Source organism: Lontra canadensis, unplaced genomic scaffold (genome assembly GCF_010015895.1).
Source record: "Lontra canadensis isolate GAN:19392208 unplaced genomic scaffold, GSC_riverotter_1.0 scaffold3, whole genome shotgun sequence".
Taxonomy (NCBI): Eukaryota; Metazoa; Chordata; class Mammalia; order Carnivora; family Mustelidae; genus Lontra; species Lontra canadensis.
Genome location: NW_022630997.1, coordinates 20556948 through 20577247, shown reverse-complemented (window position 1 = coordinate 20577247; position 20300 = coordinate 20556948). Strand labels below are relative to the sequence as shown.

Genomic DNA, 20300 nt, shown 5'->3' with positions numbered 1-20300 from the left:
TGTGTGGAGTCTCCAATCACACTGGGGCCCTGTGTTTCTGCAAATGTCAGGAGAGTGGCAGCAGGGTCCAGTGACTTGGGGTGGGAGGGGGGGATCAGGGCCAAGCACAATTTCTACCAAAGGGAGCCCTGAGCCCTCCTGCTGCTGAGAGGCTGGGAGTGTCGGGAAATGCTGCTACTATTTTTATTTTCCTTACATAACCCCAGGGAGAGGGATTAAGGCCCTCACAGCCTGAGCCGTTCTACCCAGCTTTTCTCGTTGGCTGGACATCAAGAATAGAAAGAAGGTAGCCATGCTAACAAGCAGCAGGCCCATCATTCCTGCCACCTGACCCCCCCACTCGGATGGACACCACGGGGACACAGGAGACCCTGGAAGGCCCCGCCAAAATTAGGTCCCGTAGGCCCCCGGCTGCGGGTGGTGGGGACGCAACCGTGTACCTACAGCCCCGCCCCAGCCCCTGCTCTCGTGCTCCTGGGCTCACCTTGGCATTCAAACTTCTTTGCAGGCGTGGTGAGGAGCAGCTTGCCCTCCATGTCTGGGGGCCCCGCACAGCGGGCAATGCCCGGTTCCTTATAGCCTGTCTTCACCCAGCCGGACAGCCAGCGGAGGTGGCAGTCGCAGTACAGAGGGTTGGCCCCAATGGCCCTGCATCAGAGAGCAGAGGGCAGCAGTCATCCCGAATGGGGTCCTTCACCCAGCAGGCACTGAGCTTGCCAGGCACTCAGCCAGGGGCTGCCAAAAATCCTAATGGTCCCCATGGCGTGAGCCTTTACTGTACAGCCGGCGCTGCTCTAAAAACTTCCTATGTGTTATCTTCTTTTTTCTTTTTTTTAAGATTTCATTTATTTCTTTGACAGAGCACAAGCAGGGGGAGAGGGAGAAGCAGACTCCCCGCCGAGTAGGGACTCGATCCCAGGATCTTGGGATCATGACCTGAGCCCAAGGCAGACAACTAACGGACAGAGCCACCCAGGCGCCCCCTTTGTGTTATCTTCTCAGTCCTCCCCACAGCCAGCTCTTCTCATGGCATATGTTGAAACAGGCTTGAAAAGGTTGGGCACTTGCCTACGATGGCACAGAGGAAAGGAGGTGGCATTTGAACCAGGGCTGTTGAGGACAGGGCTGCCTCCAGAGTGCATGGGGGGGGCGGGGAGCCACCATTTACTGCTGAGAGGAACCAGCTGCTTTCCCACGGCCCCACATCGAATCTTCTCATTAGCCCCACGGTGTGAGCTTTCTTCTCCGTATCCAACAGGGGGAACTGAGCCTCACGCGGCCCGAGTAAATTCCCTGGGGTCACACAACAGTGAAGAAGGGCAGCCCCCAGCTCCAGACCCAGAGCCGTCTGACTCTGAAGCCCATACTCTTTCATTTTTCTTTTCATTTTTAATTAAACAAGGAGTCACGAACGCATTCTCAGTATAAACCCCTTCCAAGTACTGCAAACAAAGTCCCCACCTCGTGGCGAACATACTAAATGCCACTGAATTGTACACATTAAAATGATTCATTTTATCTTACGTGAACGTCCCCTTAGTTTTCTTCAAAAAGGCCCATTCCTATGACTGGTGGAAGAGCAAAATGGCATTAACTGCGACAGAGAGGGTTTTGTGATGTCTATCAAATCACCCATGCAGTGGCCTTTTGACCTAGTGATTCTGTTTTTGGGAGTTCCACAGATACACCTGCCTGGGTGTGTAAAGTCATCTGCGCAGCGGTACTAATCACGGCACTGTTTGCAATAGAAAGAAACTACAATACATCCACGATGCAAAGAAAGGTTGCCCACCACCCCCCCAAACACATCACTACCAAGCACAGAAGGACCCGTGTCACAAGGTCACCACGCCCAGGCCTGTAGCCTTCCGGTTTCTCCCAGAGTTACACTTAGGGCTCTTTTTTTAAAAATTATTTTAATCCAATTAATTAATTTATAATGTGTTATTGGTTTCAGAGGTCCAGGTCTGTGATTCATCAGTCTTCTGTAATAGCCAGTGCTCATTACATCACGTACCCTCCTGAATCCCCATCCCCCAACACCCAGTGCTCAAAGTATATCCACCTCCTGGATCATCACCGGGCAGCTTCTTGTCACTAAGTGGCACGTCTTGGAGATCTTCCCAGGTCGGCACAAAGGGACCCCCCCCTCATTTTATCAAAGCACTTCATAGCATCCCAAAGGAATGGATAGCTCTCAGCTTACTGAGCAATTTCCCTACTGCCAGACATTCTGGTGGCTTCCAATGGCATGAGCATTTCTCTAGAACAGGTGCCTAGAAATGGGCTTCGGGGCACAGAGGAAGCTCAGGCAGGATGTTCAGAGCTGCTCTCCCAAACAAGTACCAGCTCGTGCTGGCCGGCAGCAGCGTCAGACCAGGCCTGCCTCCTCACCCCGACCCAACCCCGCACCCCCAGCCCTGCAGTGTTCACCAACCAGCCGCCACACTCAACACCTCCCTGACAAACAGTGGGAGATTTAGAGAGGAGTGAGAGCCGGCTTTGGGAGAATGCAGGGGCCAGAGCTCCTGGGTCCAGCAAAGAGAAAAATCAGAGCTTTGGGCCTGTAGTTCATTGATATCAACACTATTTTCTAAGTATAAGGCTGTGGGATGATAATGAGAATGGGCACATTATTAAATAACGGCTGCGCTGCCCTTTTCCACCTGTTTCTGGGTGATAGAGAGGAAGCGGCTCCCCCGAGGTGTGTTTGGTCTGATGAAAACAGCAGCAGCTCTGAGCAGGAATTCCCCAAAACAGGCCAGCGGATGACTGCACAGTGTGACAAGGCGGCTGGGCAAGACTTGGCCTCGGGCCCCAGCGCGGCTGCTCCCTGCCCGCTGACCTTGAGCAAGCCGCGTCCCCTCTCTGGGGCTCACTTTACGACTCGATAAAGAGCCTGCAATCTGAGGGGGGCAGGAAGACAAGCACAAATAACCTACGATGGGCACCAAGGGAATAACGCAACATGGAAAAGAAGGCCAGTTCAACCTCGACGTGTGTTTCATTTTTTTCTGTCCTGATTTGCTGACAGCATCCCTCCTGGCTAATGGGACAGGGGGCGACACCTTCCTTTCTCCACTGAACAGAGTCATGGCTGCCAGAGGTCGAGGAAGCTCAGAGGCTCTGATTTTTCTGAAGCTGTGTGTGTTTAAAATAAAAAAAAGACTTTTTGTGAATAACAGGAATACAAAAATTGTGCTATATTTAAAATGTTTATGTTAACCAGATTAATATTTTTAACATAAAAAGTGCAAGGTAATGTGATTATATTATTCAAAATGTCAATACTGACTTTAAAAAATTTCTTTTGTAGTGCACTTGTAGGAGTGTGGTCTGCTAATGAGCCATGAGCTGAAAGTTTATTATGAATGACTTCTTCTTTCAGTCCTGTAGCTAGCTCATTTAGAGAAAATGCCCGAGAGACTGAAGCCACTGTGAATGTGGAGACTTTGACAGGTCAGGATTGTCACAACGCCGATTCCCCCTATGTCTACCCGCTCCCCATAAAGGGCAGCAAAAGTGCACCTCAAATCTTTTCTTCAGGTTATTATTTATAAGTCATCTCCACAGCCAAAGTGGGGCTCAACCCTCAGCCCCGAGATCAAGTCACGATCTCCACGCACTGAGACAGCCAGGTGCCCCGTGTGCACCTCCGGTCTAAATGTCCCCTTCTGACTCTTTACGTAAAAATAACAGTAAAGAATAATAAAAACTCCCAAAGTCAATACTGCTATTCTAAAGTTAAGTTGTGGTTGACACACGCGTTTTCTTTGTTCGTCTACAGAGCCAGCTCTGAGCCACACATGGTTTCAACCACTCACCCTCTCCACTACCCGCAGGCTGGGGTTTTGAGACCCCTTCACTTTTGCCCGGGGCCATTTTTCCCATCCAAAGTGACTGAGAGCTCGGGGTAGAGTGGAGAGTCACTGGCCCAGCCGAGGCGCAGTGGTGGGGACAGTAGGCAGGCTGCCCGTCAAGCCAGAAGGGCTGTGATTCAGGTTTACACCCTCGCCAGGGTGTAAATAATCCCGTGTTGTTGATCATCGGTGTAACCTGGAAATCGCTGAAACAGCAGACACTCGGTGTGTCCACGCCAAGACCCTGATGGGCTTCGGCTAATGTAACTGCGGCCAAAATAGCTCTCCCATGGCTGTTTCCCAGATTTAGCACGTACTAGAACTTCAGAATTGCCTCCACCCGAGTCGTACCTCCTCTGCCCGTTCTCTTCTCAGGCAACGTCCTCATGCCCTGCACTGTCTCCTTCTCCTGCCCTGAAGCTTCCTGACACCAGCAGGCAGCCGGGGAGTGCCCGTGAAGCAGCCTAACCCTAACCCTGCCCAAAAGCATGAGGAACGCACGGAGCTCGGTGTGAAAGCAAAGCAAATTCACAAAGAAAAGAATCCTCCATTGTCCCATAAATGTAACTAATTTAATTTTTGTGTATTCCCTTCCAGGTCTTGTGTTCACACATGTGTGTCCGCGAAATCCAAGTGTCCGGTCTTCCTTATGCCGTGTTTTCATCAAATAGTAAATTACAGTACCATAATGCTCTAACTACTTGCTATGCTGTCCTGTGGGCATGCCATGATCTAGTTCATCAGTCCGTATTTACTTTTCCCACTGAATTCTTTTTTTTTTTTTAAGATTTTATTTATTTATTTGACAGAGAGAGAGGGATCACAAGTAGGCAGAGAGGCAGGTGGGGGGCGGGGAGCAGGCTCCCCGCTGAGCAGAGAGCCCGATGCGGGGCTTGATCCCAGGACCCTGAAATCATGACCTGAGCCGAAGCGGCTTAACCCACTGAGCCACCCAGGCGCCCCTTCAAACTGAATTCTTAATGAATTCGGAATCTAGCTTCCTGACACGCAGTAAATCAGACAACAAAATGCCAGATTAGAGAAATGAAGCATGATGTTTGGAGCACTGGCTCAGGAACTGGCACACAGTAAATATTCTCTGATGAAGAGATGGTTGGATGGATGGATGGATGGATGGACAGACAGACAAGTGGAGGAAAGATGAGCTAACTGCAAAGTGAAGATCAAAGTTAACAATAGAGAAGTGTGAAGGGTATTGGAACCTAGGATGGTGATGAGCACTCACAATCATTATGGTATATGGACCATAGTGGACCCTAGAAATAACCTTTGTACAGACAAGGAAAGAGGCCCAAAGAGATGAATGAATTGTCAGACATCCCACTGCAAGTTGATGGCAAAACAAGGCCCTAACACCACACATCCTGATCTTCTAGAGTTCAAGAGGTTTAAATATGGTGGACCTGAGCCTCCACCGCACCCTCTGCCTACTGGCCCCTCCCCGCCACATACTGCTAGTGAAGAGGAGAGGCCCAGGCCAGAGTCATAGTAGGAACAAAGGGCACCTCCAGGAGCCAGGGACACTGGATGCCAACTCTTGGGCGACTCCTGCCCTGGTGCCCGCTAGGACAAGCACAGATACACTCTGGAGAGGAGCATCTCTAATTTAGGTCCTCAGGATTCCAAACTTCAGCAAGAAATGAGCTCACAACCACCAACCACCAAATACTGGTGGAAACAAGGCCCTGTTGAATGGGAGTCATCATGAGTAATGACCAATGTGGCCCCTGTCTGGCCTTTGTCTAGAGCCACTGTCTGTCTCTAGCCAGGCTCCCTCCTGCTTCGTCCCATGCCAGCCGGCCTCCACACGTCACCATGGCTTTCCAGGACCTTTCTACAACTCTACTGTACCACTATTCCCTTCTATTTGTAACATAAAGTCCACGCTCCTTAGTATGGCACAAAAGGTCCTTCACAATGGAATTCCAATGCCCCTTTCCAGATTCATCTCTTCCCACCCCACACTCTTCACCCAACCAACCCCCTATTATCCTATGTTGGACAACATCCCTGAATAGGTCATCTACTTTCTTGCCATCTTGCCCTTGTACATGCTGTTCCCTCCTCCTAGAATGTCTTCCCCTATCTTCTCCAATGGCAAATCCCTAGCTAGTCCGTTTCTGATGGCAGCATCCATGTCACCCCCTCTGTGAAGCTCCTCAGACTTCCCCAAAGTTAGTCACTGCTGCCTTTAAATTTGCTTTATAATATCCTTGATGGTCACAGAAGGCAGAAAGTTGGTGGTAGTAAATTCTTCAGCACTTGGCTCACTGAGGTTATAATTTATTGAGGCAATATAGAATAAATAAATAGCTTTGGAATCAGATACACCTAAGTTCCAATCCTGTCTCTGTCATTTCCTAGCTTTATGACCTAGGGAAGCTGCTTCATTTTTCTGAGCCTGGGCCTGAGTGGAAAATATAAATAATAAATGTAAATAAATGCAAATAATACATGTAAATAAATAAATGTAAAATGAAAATAATAAATCCTACCACCTAGAACCTAGAGCCCTTTTTCCCTTTCATCCCATGGTAGACATCATGAGTCAGTCACTGCACTCTTCCCACGGAGTCCAGACCGGCACTGGGCTCAATCAGTCCCCGTCAAACTCGCAGAACTGGTGAGCACAATACCTATTTCTCACTTCAGTCTTGGAGTAAACGAAACACAACAGATAAAGTATTCACACACAGTTAAGTACCGGCCCTCGATAAACAGTACATATTACTATTTATTTCCTCAAGTCTAAGGTTAACGCACTACTGATATAACATGCTTCAGGAAGTGAGGAGAAATATTATCATATTAAATAGATCATTTACTATAGGTAATGGTTTCATTCCCTACGCTACGAGACACTATGATTTCAGAGATGAGCATGAAGAAAAGGCAAGTCTTCTCAATGGAGAAAATCCCGTGAGATTACGGGAAGAATGAGCCTCAGATGGCGATGCTGAGGGCTCCAAAGGGCTCTCTGAGGGAGTGTGTCAGCGCTCCACTGTGCACGTGAGTGTGGGTCCCAAGAACCCCCGGCGCCCCGGCTGCCGTGCTCCTGGCCTGATCCCTGCCTCGGCCTGGAGCTGGGACCTGGGACTGAGAGCTCAGCACCCAGACCCACCCCCAGAAGCAGGATGGGCCTGTCATGGCCCTGCTACTTTTTCTTTCTTTTTTTTCAGTTGTGGTAAAAATACACACAACGCAAAATTTGCCATTTGGGCCATTTTAAGTGTACAGTTCAGGGGCATCCATGAGCACAATATTGTGCAACTCTCACCACTCTAGGGCTCTAAAGTGCTTCGTCACCCCCGAACAGGAACTCCCTACCCACTGAACAAGACTTCCCCACGTGCTCCTGCTCCCGGCACCCGGAAGCCTCCTTTCCCCTGCCTCTAGCTGGGAAGTCGACCATTCTGTACCCCACGTCAGAGGAATCAGACAACATCTGTCCTTCCACGTCCAGCCTACGTCCCTCAGGATGTCACCAAGGCCTGGCCATGTTTGTAACGGAGCCAGGCTCTTCTTCCTTCTTTCTTTCTTTCTTTCTTTCTTACAGCTGGAAAACACCCCATTGTATGTGGACACCACCTTCTGTCCAACAACGCGAGTTGCTTCTGCTTTTTGACTACCATGTGAAGGATACTGCTATGGCACGGGTGTACGAGTTTTCTGTTGTGAGAATCTGCTTCTGATTATCTGGGAAAGACGCTTAGGAGTGGATTTGCTGGGTCACAGGCTAATTCCACATTTAGCCTTTTGAGGAACTGAACATCCTGCCTTTTACAACGCCACATGGTCCTGTCAGCTAAATGGCTCTGGAAGCAATCCTGCATCGAATACAGCATTTCTTGGGGGTAGTAAACATCCAGAGCTCTTCCCCCACCCTGTGAAGTCAGAGGCTCCAGAGAGGAGCCATGCTTAAGAGCACGGGCTTCTGAGCCAGAAGACTCTGGCCCCTACCAGCTGTGCAGCTTTGGGCAAGCTTCTCCCATTTTTCTGGGCCTGTTTCCTCATGTGTAAAATGGAGATCATTGTACCCACGTTGAGGGAAGGCTGTGAGGATTAGGTCAGCTGACGCAGTCCATAAGGGCATTACTCCTCATAGGACTGCTTAGGAAGAACAGTCCTCAAGCCCCAGTGCTGGGACTGAAGAAACAACATGTAAGGGTCTGAGATGGGGGCTGCTTGAAGTTCAGGAGCTTGACTAGCTTCAGGGTAAAAGCCATCAACTCTGCCAGCTCAGGAGGTGGGGGGAGGGGTCTTCCTTGGAATCCAAGCTCTGTTGAAATCCAAAAAGGCCTCGAGAATTGGCCCGAAGTTACTTACAGGTGAGACAAGGAGGTCACGTCTGTGAAGATGCCCTCTTGGAGGGTGGAGATGTCATTGCCATGCAGGGACCTGAGGAGAAAAGAGGCTATCGGTGCCTCACCCGGGGACAGAGATCCGAGAACTGATGGAGGCGTGTGTCGTGCTCCTCCATGGGTCTGTCATGGCCAGAGGGAGACGGCCCTCAGCTCAGAGACCTGGCCCCGCTAGCCACTGGCAAGGGAGAGGGAGCCCCTCATAACGCAAGCAGACGACCCCGTGGCCCAGCCCTCCTGGAGGGCTTGTTTTTGCCAGCACAAATAACTCAAGGCTCTATTTCTGTTTACGAGGCCAATGGAACGTGTGTGCCCCGTGCCCGCCCTCTCCTGGCCTGCGAGCCTGAGACGTAGGCTCCCCCTGGGTGAACAGGTTACCATGGCCAGCCACAGGTTGAGGGTAAAGAATGTCCCCGTGCCCCAGGCTCGGCTGCAGGGGATGGGTCCCATGCATGAATCGTCAAGGGGCCCTCCTAACAGGTGTGACAGCGGGCTTTGATCACAGGGCAAAAACCTCCCAGTAGGAATTCTTAGAAAAGGTTCACAAATCTCTTCGAACATTCTCCACCTGAACCGGAAACTCACAGGCAAACAAGGGGCCACCTTATGTTCGATGGCACTCCCCACACACACTGCTCCCCCAAACACAATGTGGGGCAGATCACAACCCTCCATTTCTCAGTTTCCCATTCGTTCTTCAGCCTCCGAGGGGCTTGAATGAGCATGGGCAGGCCTGCTATCTCGGGACACTATCGGCCCCGCTGGGGCCACACACATGGAGACATGTCTGCCCACCAGGTGGGTCACAGTCCCCCCACCCCCACGGTGGGCTGGATTTTCATGGAGGAATGAAGAGCAGGGAGACTTACAGCAGGCGCAGGGAGCGCAGCCCCTGGAAGGCCAGAGGAGGGATGCACTGGAGGGCGTTGTAGCTCAGGATCCTGTGAGAAGAGAAGGAGGATGAGGGAGGACGGGAGCGGGGGGGGGGGGGGGGGAGGGGGCGGGGAGGAAGGAGAGACCAGGACAGGGAGGGGACCCAGCCTTGAGGTGCCAACTTAGGGACCCGGACCCTGCAGGCTGGCTGCAGGGGGTGGGGTGTTGCTCAGCAGCAAAATGAGGGAGGCCTGAGCATGGGAGGGGGCACAGGCTGAGCCCCAGGCTAGTAAGTCCTGTGACCTGGCCACGTGCCCTAGCCCTTTTATGCCTCCTTCAGTTCCCTCAGCTGCAGAGCAGGGACAAAAACGATGACAACTTGGTAGGGCTTTCCTGGGGGTAAGGGGAAATGACCCAGGTGAAGTCTTCACCGCGCCGTGCCCGGCTCCCCGTGAGCCTTCAGTGAGGACACTGGGCACACTCCCCTGCAGAGGCTGCCCCAGTGATGGCCGGAGTTGGTGTCCCTGTTAAGTTGTCCCCTGACCAGTCCCAGCCTCACTCCTGGAGAAGACAGGTGAAGTCTGGGCCCACCTAGTGATGTGCTATTAAGAAGCTGTGATGGGGGCGCCTGGGTGGCTCAGTGGGTTAAGCCTCTGCCTTTGGCTCAGGTCATGATCTCAGGGTCCTGGGATCAAGCCCTGCATTGAGCTCCCTGCTAAGCAGGGAGTCTGTTTCTCCCTCTGTTCTCTCCCTCTCCCTCTCTCAAATAAATAAATAAAATGTTAAAAAAAAAAAAAAAAGACAAAGAAGTTGTGACAGTGTTGGCAAGGGGCTGTGACCGCCCCCCTTCCCTACCCCCTCGCTCCATCATAAATATGGGGACTGAGGCCCTACAGGGAGAGAGAACTTCCCCAGGATGCTGTAATTAAGTCCCTAAGCTGGCTTTTTAAGTCACCTTCTCAGCTTCCTGGGTCCACAGGCTACACCACTCTCCCCCAAAGCTTCCAAATGAACGAAAGAGCAAGCGCAGACAGGCAGGTTGACGGTAAAGGAAACAACTCTCACGACAGCCTCACACGTCCATCAGCGGTGTGACAGATATGGAGCCATACAGTGGGAGACCACCACTCACTGACCAGAAGCAGGGAGCGACCCCATGCAGGGACAGGGAGGAAGGTCAGAGTAACTATGCTGGCTGGAGAAGCCAAACAAGAGAGAGGACTGTGGGAGGAGTCCCTTCATGTAAAACTCCAGGTGGTTCACACTCATCCATAGAAGTCTGGGTGGGCGGTGCTGGGGGCAGGAGAGGCAGAGGAAGGGCTGTCACAGGGCGTGAGGAGACTTCTGGGGGTGATGGAAGAGGTCACTGCATGGATTGTGGTAATGGTTCCGTGGATGGGAACATAAGTCAGGCTGTAGCCACCTGTGGGCTTTCAGTACGTACAACTGGCTTTTCTAAAATAATGAGAGTGAGGAGATGCTCCTGTCCCAGGGACGGGCTCTGTGTCCCCTTGCAGGGGCCGGAATCACTGAGAGCAGGACTGCCCAGCCCCGGCACTACGGACAACTCTCTGTTAGTGTTTAGCAGCAAAACCCTGGCCAGTGGCTCCCCCGGCCCCCTCCAGCCGTGACCTGCCCCCCCCAAAGTGTTTCCAATGTGGCCAAATGTCCCCGAGGGGGCAAAATCAGCCCAGCTGACGGCAGCTTCAGCACCGGCTCAGGAAGGCTCTGACAGGGGACCCAGTTGATGTTAGACCCCATGGCAAATAAGCACCGGTACGAAACCAGCATTTCATGGCCTCGAGCCTACGTTCTGCTCCAGGGGCGTCTGGCTGGGTCATGACCCTGTCCATTTTTCTGGGTCTTGGCTCAATATAAGTTCAAAAATGGGCAAAATGAAACTTCCTTGTATGGACTGCATAGGTAGATGGCAAGACTGTAAAGAAAATCAAAAAGTAATTGCCATAAAGGTCAGGTGAGGCACAGTCTGGAGACGGGAGAAAGGGGGATCAGGAAGGGATGGGGGGACTTTTGGGGTGTTGAGTTCTATTTTTTTGCCTTAGGTATTCACATATGGGCCAGCTTTATGACTATTTGTTAAATGGTACATTTATATTTTTTGCATTTTTCTGTGCGAATGCTCTATTTCCCTTAAATAAAAAATTTAGTTCTTTTCTTTCCGGCTGGCAGACCCCAGGCACACTCCCCAGGGGTGATGCCGTGGGTGCCAGTGGGGCTCGGGGGACGTCTCAATGGCCAGAGCGCTTGTGCCCTCCCTCCGCCTCCCCGCCCCGGGACTCACAGGGTGGTGAGCTGGCTCATGTTGGTGAAGGAGGAATTGCTTAAGGAGCTGATCTTGTTGTTACTCAAGTCCCTGGAAGACAAAAATACATTGTTTAGAAAGGAAGAACTCTAGCCTGCTCTCAGCTATGGGCTCCTCCCCTCCCCCACTCTGCCCATGGCAGCCCTCCCTCCGCCAGGTGGCGGGGGGGGGGGTGCAGGAGTGGTAGAGAGGGGCATTGGGTGCACAACTAGCTACAATGCTCTGTTCTGCTCTCCGAACCCCCACTCCATTTCTAGGGCTGCCTGTCTCCATTTCCTTACCCCCACCCCAGGCTTCTGCCCCCTTCCTCCCTGGAAATGCTCCCACGGAGGAGACGGGCTGCCTCTGAACTACCAGATCTAGTGGGTTCTGTGCTTTCTCCTCTTGCTAGCACTTAGCTGGCTCCTTCCTAGCCCTGCCCCAATCCAGTGGGAAGACAGTAACCACCGTTTTTCAAATGAAGACACGAGGTCTCAGATGAAGCCCGTCCAGGGTCACAGCTGACACCCCGCTTCTCAAACTTCTCGCCTCCCCTCCCCATCTTTCCTTCCTCAGACCCCAGACTCGCTTCCCACACTTCCCTCCACCTGCTTGGCCACGCCTCCTCAGTCTCTGGGTGAAGCTTCTTTCCCAGCCAAACCTGCCTTCAGACCTTCTCCCCGTAGTCCACTCTGGGAGCCTCAGGGGACAGGGATGGATGCTCTAGGCTTCCCTCCCCACCACAGGCAACAGTGCTCTCTGTGGGGCCAGCAGCCTGGCTTGTGAACTCCCCTCCAGAGACACTCAAAGTCCAGTCCACAACTTGGCGTCTTCCCCCACCCACCCAGAAACACCAGCCCCAGCAGCCCCACCACCCCCTCTCTCTCAGCCTCCTCTCCCCTTCTGCTCCATCTCTCTCCCAGCTTCTGGCTCAGGTGCTACCTCATCTCGTACCTGCGGCTTTGCCCCCTTTCAACCCATCTTCCACGTGGGTGGGCACCACCACCATCCTTCTAGACACAAATCTGACTAAGTCACTTCCCTGCCAAATCCTGCAGTGGCCCCCACTTGCCTAAAAAATTGGCCCAGACACCTGCTAAGTGCTCTGGGTTCTGGCCCACCTCTCCCTCACTGGTTCCCGCATGCCTGGTGTGGATTTGCTACCCTTCCTGACATTCTCTTGCCCCTGTTTCCTCTGCCCCCTGGTGAGCTCTGCCTCTGCCCCAGCCCCCCACACTGAGTCCATCACCACCTGCCGCCACCCCCCACCCCCGCCACTTTGAGCCAGAGCCCTAATGTGCATTTCCCTCTGTTGGAACACTCATCAGTCCCATGACTTTGTGTGCCCCAAGTCTCCCTCTGCATGCCCCCCAGACCACCACTTTTAGGGGGAGGGCCATGACTTAGGGACCTTCATATCTCCTCACTTCGTGCCTCTCTTGGCTCAGGAAATATTTGTAACATGAAACCATATGCTCTGCCTTCAACTTGCCTTCATGAACATTCTTCTAGCTAATCTCATTCAAGACCAGTCCCTTGTTCTTAGGACCCACTTGGCACTTAGGACCCACTTAGCACTCAGCACACTGGGTGGCCCCTCCTTGTGATGGGCAAGGATTGGCTGCACATCGGTCCTCTCTCCCTCCCTCCCTCCCAGGTGTATCTGAGCCACCAGTGCAGCTGCCCCAAATCAGAGCAGAGAAAGGGTGTCTACGTCTTTGCTACTCTGTCACCAGCCACCAAACCACTGCCCTCTGTCCCCTCCCCACCATGGGAACAGACAAAACACATCTGCTAGGTCTTTAGCAAAGACAGATACACCAGAGCTTTGAGATTCTGGAAGTCAGTGCTACTCAGAGTAGCCGGTCCCTGAACCAAATGTCCCACAACCAGGAACTTCTGCCAAAGTCCATATCACTTATGACACTGAAACACACGATGTAGTTTAGCTAATAGGTTTGTCACAGTAACACTTTGTCAGTGAAGGAAGCAAGACATTGATTTACCTTCTGGTACAAGTTTCTTATCTAGCTGTGGACCCGTGACCAACAGTCCTCTAGGGACGCCTGGTCTATTTACCGCACCTGCAGAGCTCTGCTCCAAGCCCGACTGAGATGGAAGGCCATCTATCTGGACTTCTTTTGGGGGAGAATCTGGCCAATGAGCAGACCAGGAGAACTGAGGTGAAGTGTTAATTAGGCTGGAAGGCTAAGAGGAACTGAAGTTATTCTGAGGCTTATCTCATGTACTTTCGTAGGGTGAAATAACAGAAAAAGATGTTAGCCTAAAGAAAAAGAGTCACAGATGTGAATTTGTAGCTGCCATATTTCATGTTTGGCCTGGGGACCATGGTGGAACTGAGAAGTTTCCCATCAGCCTCTTCTGCTCTGGCTCTCTCCTTCGCCAGGATGACCCTCGTTAGCAATCATTTTCAGCCCAGAGGGAGGCTTGGGGTGATGCGCTAGGCAGAAGTGGACAGGGTCCAGCCCACGTGAGCCGGGAACATGCCATTCCCAAGCATGAACACTAGGTGGCAACACAGCTCTATGCAAGGACCTTCTAGGTGGGAAGGGGCAAAATTCAAAACCTGATCAGCCCAAAGTGGGGTGGTAGGGAATCCCAGGAAACCTGGAGCCAGAGGGTTAGATACCAGGGGCCCCCTGGCCTCTGAGGCAGGCCTGGGATTCTTTTTTTTTTTTTTTTTAAAGATTTTATTTATTTATTTGACAGAGAAAGATCACATGTAGACAGAGAGGCAGGCAGAGAGAGAGAGGGAAGCAGGCTCCCTGCTGAGCAGAGAGCCTGATGCGGGACTTGATCCCAGGACCCTGAGATCACGACCCGAGCCGAAGGCAGAGGCTCAACCCACTGAGCCACCCAGGTGCCCCAGGCCTGGGATTCTTGAGAGGCCTGGATACTCACACAAGCTGCAGGTACTTGAAGGTGGACAGCTGTCCTGGAACAAGTGTGAACTGATTCCCGTCCAGGTAGCTACGGGAGAGAACACAACTGTTAGTGGGTGCTGGGAAGCCTCCCTGCCCCAGCAGTCTTGCTGGCTCTGCTCCACTCCACTCCGCTCCTCTCCTCCCCTCCACGCAGGCCACACAACTGGTCCAGCATCGCTATCCGGAGGAGAAAACATGCACTCTCTTAAGCACGTGGGTAGGTGCCAGCCAAAGAACTTGGTAAAAGACCTGAGACACAAAGCCTCCCTCAGCTTCCTTCCTTCCCCTGCCTCACCCTCTCAGCCTCCTCCCTGTTGGTGGGCACCCCCCTGGAGGCTCACTGCTGGGCCCCTCACCCATCCCCTCTCTGCCCCCATGGTTTTCCTGGCCAGACAGGACTGATCTGCACATTGGTCCCTCCCAGGCCCACCTTCCAGGCCAGGCCCCTCACCAGCTAGCAGGGCCCCTCTGCTCCTGCTGGCAAAGTGCGTGAGGCTGGTCCTGTGGAAGCCCCAGAACCAGACAGGCCCAAACCTGAGCTCAGTGCTTTTCCACCCAAACTGGCTTCCTCTGACTCCATCAGCATCGCACGCATGTCCTACCCACCTAGGCTCAGGACCCTGATGGGGATGCTCCCACTCACTCAACGTGCCCCAGGGCCGCTGACTCTCCCGCCTACTGGTCGCTGCTCATTTGCTGTGTTCCAGACTCACATCTCCCCTGACTGCACACGATCACCCATGCCTGGACTCCTGCAGCTGCCTCTGTCTGTTCCCCAACCTTGGTCTCCCTGCTGGGACACACTATATACACCACCTCCCAAGTTGTGGTTCTCAAAGCCAAGGCCACCAGAAATCCTAACACTCCCCAAGCTTCCCCTTGTTTGTGGGATGGTGCTTGGGATTCAAGATGCTGTGAAGGTCACCTACCTGCCCCCAGCCATCCTTGCTAAGCAGTGGCCCAAAGACCAGGAGCTGAAATCGCAGCTGGGCTCCCTGCTCTGGACCCCCACCAACCACAGCCCTCGGGATGGCCCACCCCCAACCTCCAAAGATCCAGAGAGCAGCAAAACCAGGGCCTTACTCACTCTGACCCATCACTGTGTCATACAAAGTGACTTCCCACCCATCTCATGCGACCCTGTCAATACATCCCCGTGGCCCCCTTTGACAGCTGGGAAAACGAAGGCTTAGAGAAGTTGAGTGACCTTCCCAGCCTCTGCACTTCAGCAACCTCTGTCAAAGAAAGCAGGCTGTCCCCCCTGTCCCATTATGCTCAAGGTTGCTATGAGGCACCGAGGAGAAAGCAGGTCACTAACGGGATGACAGAAAACTGGGCAAAGGACAGGGTGGCAGGCCACAGGACAAGGACAGCAGTGGTTGATGTGCTTGGGAGGAAAGATCCTGCCTCACTGGTAAAGATAGAAACACAAATGAAAACCTCATGTGCTCCCTGCAAGGGAAGAAAAGCACAGCCTGGAGGGACCAATCCCAGGGGAGGGACCATAGCCTCTTATTTGGGGGTGTCTGTTGAAGAAGCCCAGCTCTCCATCTCTGTGTGTCACACAAGCAGACATCTACACCCCCATGCAAGCTCAGATATCACATCCAAATCAACAAAGAATTTAGCACCGTGATGCCCAGAATTGACCGGGTAAGGGTGGGGAGGTAGTGGTGGGAGGAAGGCCATTTCCATACCCGGCCAGTAGGGGGTGCAAAGGCAAGGACTTTTCTGGAAGGCTGTTAATGCAAAAGGCAGCAAGAGTCCTAACAATGCATTATTCTTTAACTAGCAGCTTCACTGAAGGGATAGTTGCCTTGGCACTATTTATAATAATACAATCTAGTGAAACATTAGAAACGACTCTCCAGCAAAGGGGGATTTGTTATGTAGATCATAGTAGAGTCATGGGGTAGAATACCATATGGCCAGCAAAAATACACATCTGTGGGAGCTTTCATCGCAGAAGGGGACGCTGAGGAGGTGATGTGAAGTGGAAAACACATGTTACTTCTTATTTGAACAGCAGGCATCAGCTGAGAATGAGAAAGCAACCACTGTGGGTGACTCAGGCTGGCGGGTGACTACAGGGGGTGTCACCCCAAAGCTCAAAGTCTTCTTGGAACCCGTGTCTCCTGCAACACCCTAACTCCAAGCCCTTGTCAACCACTGTTTGTTCTCTGTCACCTTGTCCCCCCGACGCCAGGCCTGGGGCTACTCACAGTTCCGTGACGTTCTTGGGGATGCCCTTGGGCAGGGCCTGGAGGTGCTTGTTGCTACATCGGACCACTGTGTCCAGGCAGGAACATTCCTGGGGGCACTGGGGGCGGGGCAGGCAGCCCCCCTCCTCCTGGCCTGGGGAAGAAGGCCCGAAGCCACGTCAGTGAGGGGACAGGCCTTAGGGCCTCGTGCGGCTGGCGCCCCGCTCCACGGTGCCTGGGAAGACCTTCTCCGACAGACTCCCAGGCTCCAGGAAGTCTCCTCTTAGCTGTACCCCTTCCCCACCAGGAACAAAGCCTCCCGGGCCTGTTCTGAGGTTGAGATGGGTCTTGGGTCAATCTCCTGCCTCAGATCCAAGGTAGACGAAGGCGCAGCACAGAAGGAAGATGGCAACACACCATTTCTTGAGCACCTACTGGGTGCCAGACTCTATGCTGACCATCATCTCTTTAACATGCACTAACAGGCCACTAGCTCCCCTAGAATGCATGTACCAAGGACAGAGGCTTGTCTCTTTCCTTTTCTTTGCTCCCAGAAGGACCCCAGCCCCTGGAGCAGAGCCTGGCACACAGCGGCCCTCAAAGCAGACCAGCTGAGTGAACACATGAATGGATGTGTACTTTACTGAGGCCTGGAGAGGGTCCCTAACCTGCTCACCTCCGAAGGCCGCTCAGAGGCCTGGCAGGGTCCACGCCCACATCCGGCCGACGCAGAACCGGCTCCTGTCACACGTCCTTCATGTAATCATCCATTCATTCAGCAAATACTGCTGAGAGGCCTCTGCCTGCCTTCCCTTCTTCTGACTGGGGGCAGGACAACTAATAAGGACACCGCAGCAGGAGTGGCTGAGGGCACTAGGTGACCGTGATGGTGGGGAGGCTGGCTGTGGGCAGGCACCGTGCAATATGGATGAATTCCCTGAGTCCTCAAGCCAGCTCTCTGGCAGGTGTGCTATGAGCCCAACTTAGAGATGAGGATACTGAGGGCAGAGGGGTAAGGTAACGTGCCCAGTGTCCCCCTAGCCTGGAAGCGGTGGCACAGGACAGGAATTGAAGCCGGCCGCTGCCAGAGCCTGCCTGCTCAGCCGCCTCATTCTACCTCCCAGCAAAACATCACATTTTTCACCTCGAGGAAGTTCTCCTGTGGGGCTGAGTTGAAGAGAGCTGTCTGCCAGGATGTCCCGCCATGCAGTGTGCCGGCATGAGAGCAGAGCTCTGGGAGTGTCCGAACACCAAGCAGCAGGGGTGGTTAAATCCATCCCGACACTCTCCACACAACGAATTTCATGTCACAAATGTCCGCACTGACGGCACTGCCTGACCCTAGGTGTGTCAGGTGTGTTTGCACACACACACATACACACACACACAGTAAAGCTCAGGAAGGTCACACAGCGACTAGTGACAGGAGTCATTCAGGGCTGGGAAGCAAGAGGGGGGACATATGTGTGATCTTTTTACTCTTTTGGATTATCTGTGGTTGCTTTTGAAGGAAATGATGATGCTTCCCTTTGTAATAAGAAAAGTAAAAAGAGGGGCCGCCTGGGGGCTCAATTGGTTAAATGTCTGCCCATGGCTCAGGTCATGATCCTGGAGCCCCAGGATCAAGTCTAGGATCAAGTCCCGCGCCAGGCTCACCCAGACATGGCTGTGAGAAGTGACCGGGTTTCCCACGGGGAGGAGGGGGGCCCGGGAAGGTCCCACTGCCCCTCACGGACACGGGGAAGCTGTGAGCTTGGAGCGCTGAGGCACAGCCAGGAGGCAGATCTGTCCCTGCGTGAGGCATACTTCTATTAAAAAACACACTAACGGGTGAACTGTGATTTTTTTTCTGAGTGATGGAATAACAGGTAATGTTTATTTTCTTCTTTTATCCGTAGTTCCCCATTTTTTAAACAATAAGCATATTATTGTTTTTAAAATCCCACGAAGCCGCTGCCAGGCAGGGGTCGGTGCAGAACGAAGAGGGGGGTCTCCGTGCTCTCCCCCCACACACACACCGGAGCCCTCCTCTCCAGGGCTGCCAGCCCGCCTCTCCCCTCCTGCCCAGGAGCCCACAGCTTACCCTCCTCACACCTGAAGTCCGGGAAGGCCACATCCTGTAGGGGGATCTGCCGCAGAAAGTCTGGGTTCTGGCATCGCGGGTTCCCGGTCACAATCTTCCTCCTCCGCAGCCAGTCGCCCAGCCAGGCCAGCTGGCAGTTGCAGTTGAAAGGGTTGGCCAGTAGGTTTCTGGAAGAGACGGCCGTGTGACCAGCAACACACCCTGCCAGGCACGGTTTCCCTGCAGAGCCCTCTCGCGCCTCCGCGGACAGGCCACGCAGCCACACAGACACCCTGGGCTCCCTCCCAGACGGCCAGCACTTATGAAGACATGGCATCCGGACACAGTGGGACCCCAGGGAACACGAGCTCCCGACACCCCCCCAGTGAGTAACAACCATCAGGAGGGCGGGTGGCCGCCAGGGAGCGGACACTGCTGTCAGAGCCCCAGGCCTGCCCGCCCACCTTCCCGGCCCGACTTACAGTGTGGAGAGGGCCTGGAGGGTGTCGAAGGCCCCGGGCGAGATGGTGGCGATCTGGTTGTCATAGAGTGAGAGGAGGCGGACGTTGCGCAGGCCCGTGAAGCTGTCATTGTGGATGCAGCTGATGCGGTTGTTCCTCAGCATCCTGGGGGGTGGGAAGGGGGCAGCCCCCACTGTGCCCTTCCGCCATCCAGCTGCCCGCACTGTGCCCCCCCCCAGATCCCCCAAAAAGTCTCCTCTCAAGGCAGTGAGCCGAGATGGAGGACTGCAGCACCAGGACCCCCTGCACCTGTGCCCCCCTCCGAACCCTCCCCCCTAGATGCTCCCCTGTCCATCCTGCCACCGCCTTCACTCCCTGGGTGCCCAAGGCACTGCCAGGCCAGCTCCACATTCACCCCCAGGGACACTTGCTTAAACCTACACCTGGTTGTGTTCCTGTCCAGCCTGAAGCCCCAGGGGTGCCCTGACTGCCCACAGAATAACGTCTCCCCTCTTTACTGTGACCTGGGGGAGCCTGTCTTACTCAGCCCTGGACAAGCGTCTGCCCACTCCCCGAGAGAGCGACACACCTGCGCTCATCTGGCCTGCGGGCGTGCCATCCGGGCCTGCATCACCACGCCCCTCCCTGGCTATGGTTTCCTTCTAGAATGACCCCTTTCCTCACGTATGTCTGTGAAAGTCTCTGTTCACCCTCAAAAACCTGGCTCAATCCCCCCCACACAAACAAAACCAAGCTTGACCCAGGATAGGTAACTCACAAAAGAAATTAAAATGGCTTATGAAAGTTGATAAAAAATGTTTAAACTTACTAGTCATCAAGGACACATAAGCACATTGAGTCTTTGCCTGACAAATAGCAAAATAAATAAAAATATAATAATAATGCCCAGGGTCATTGTGGGGGAACAGGTACTTTGACACTTGGGCTGGCAGGAGAGTGACTCGGGGCCTCCCTGGAAGTGACAGGCACCAAAGACCCTGAAAGGGCCCTTCATGCTTTCTTCCAGCCAGGCTTCTTCTAGGAATTTATCAAAAGGGAAGAATCCTGGGGCGCCTGGGTGGCTCAGTGGGTGAAAGCCTCTGCCTTTGGCTCAGGTCATGATCCCAGGGTCCTGGGATCGAGCCCTGCATTGGGCTCTCTGCGAAGCAGGGAGCCTGCTTCCCTTCCTCTCTCTCTGCCTGCCTTTCTGCCTA

General features: G+C 53.4%; 1 protein-coding gene across 1 annotated transcript in view; it reads right to left on the bottom strand.

Moving 5' to 3' along the window:
- The window catches only part of SLIT1 (slit guidance ligand 1), a 162860-nt gene that overhangs the window by 14087 nt on the left and 128473 nt on the right, over positions 1 to 20300 (bottom strand). Inside the window, exons 19-26 of the mRNA XM_032883205.1 lie at positions 19108 to 19251; positions 18647 to 18813; positions 16585 to 16717; positions 14340 to 14408; positions 11418 to 11489; positions 9112 to 9183; positions 8208 to 8279; positions 485 to 648 (exon numbers count right to left, since the gene is read on the bottom strand). Of these exons, the coding sequence (XP_032739096.1) occupies positions 485 to 648; positions 8208 to 8279; positions 9112 to 9183; positions 11418 to 11489; positions 14340 to 14408; positions 16585 to 16717; positions 18647 to 18813; positions 19108 to 19251 (893 nt within the window). The remainder of the gene's footprint in view (positions 1 to 484; positions 649 to 8207; positions 8280 to 9111; positions 9184 to 11417; positions 11490 to 14339; positions 14409 to 16584; positions 16718 to 18646; positions 18814 to 19107; positions 19252 to 20300) is intronic.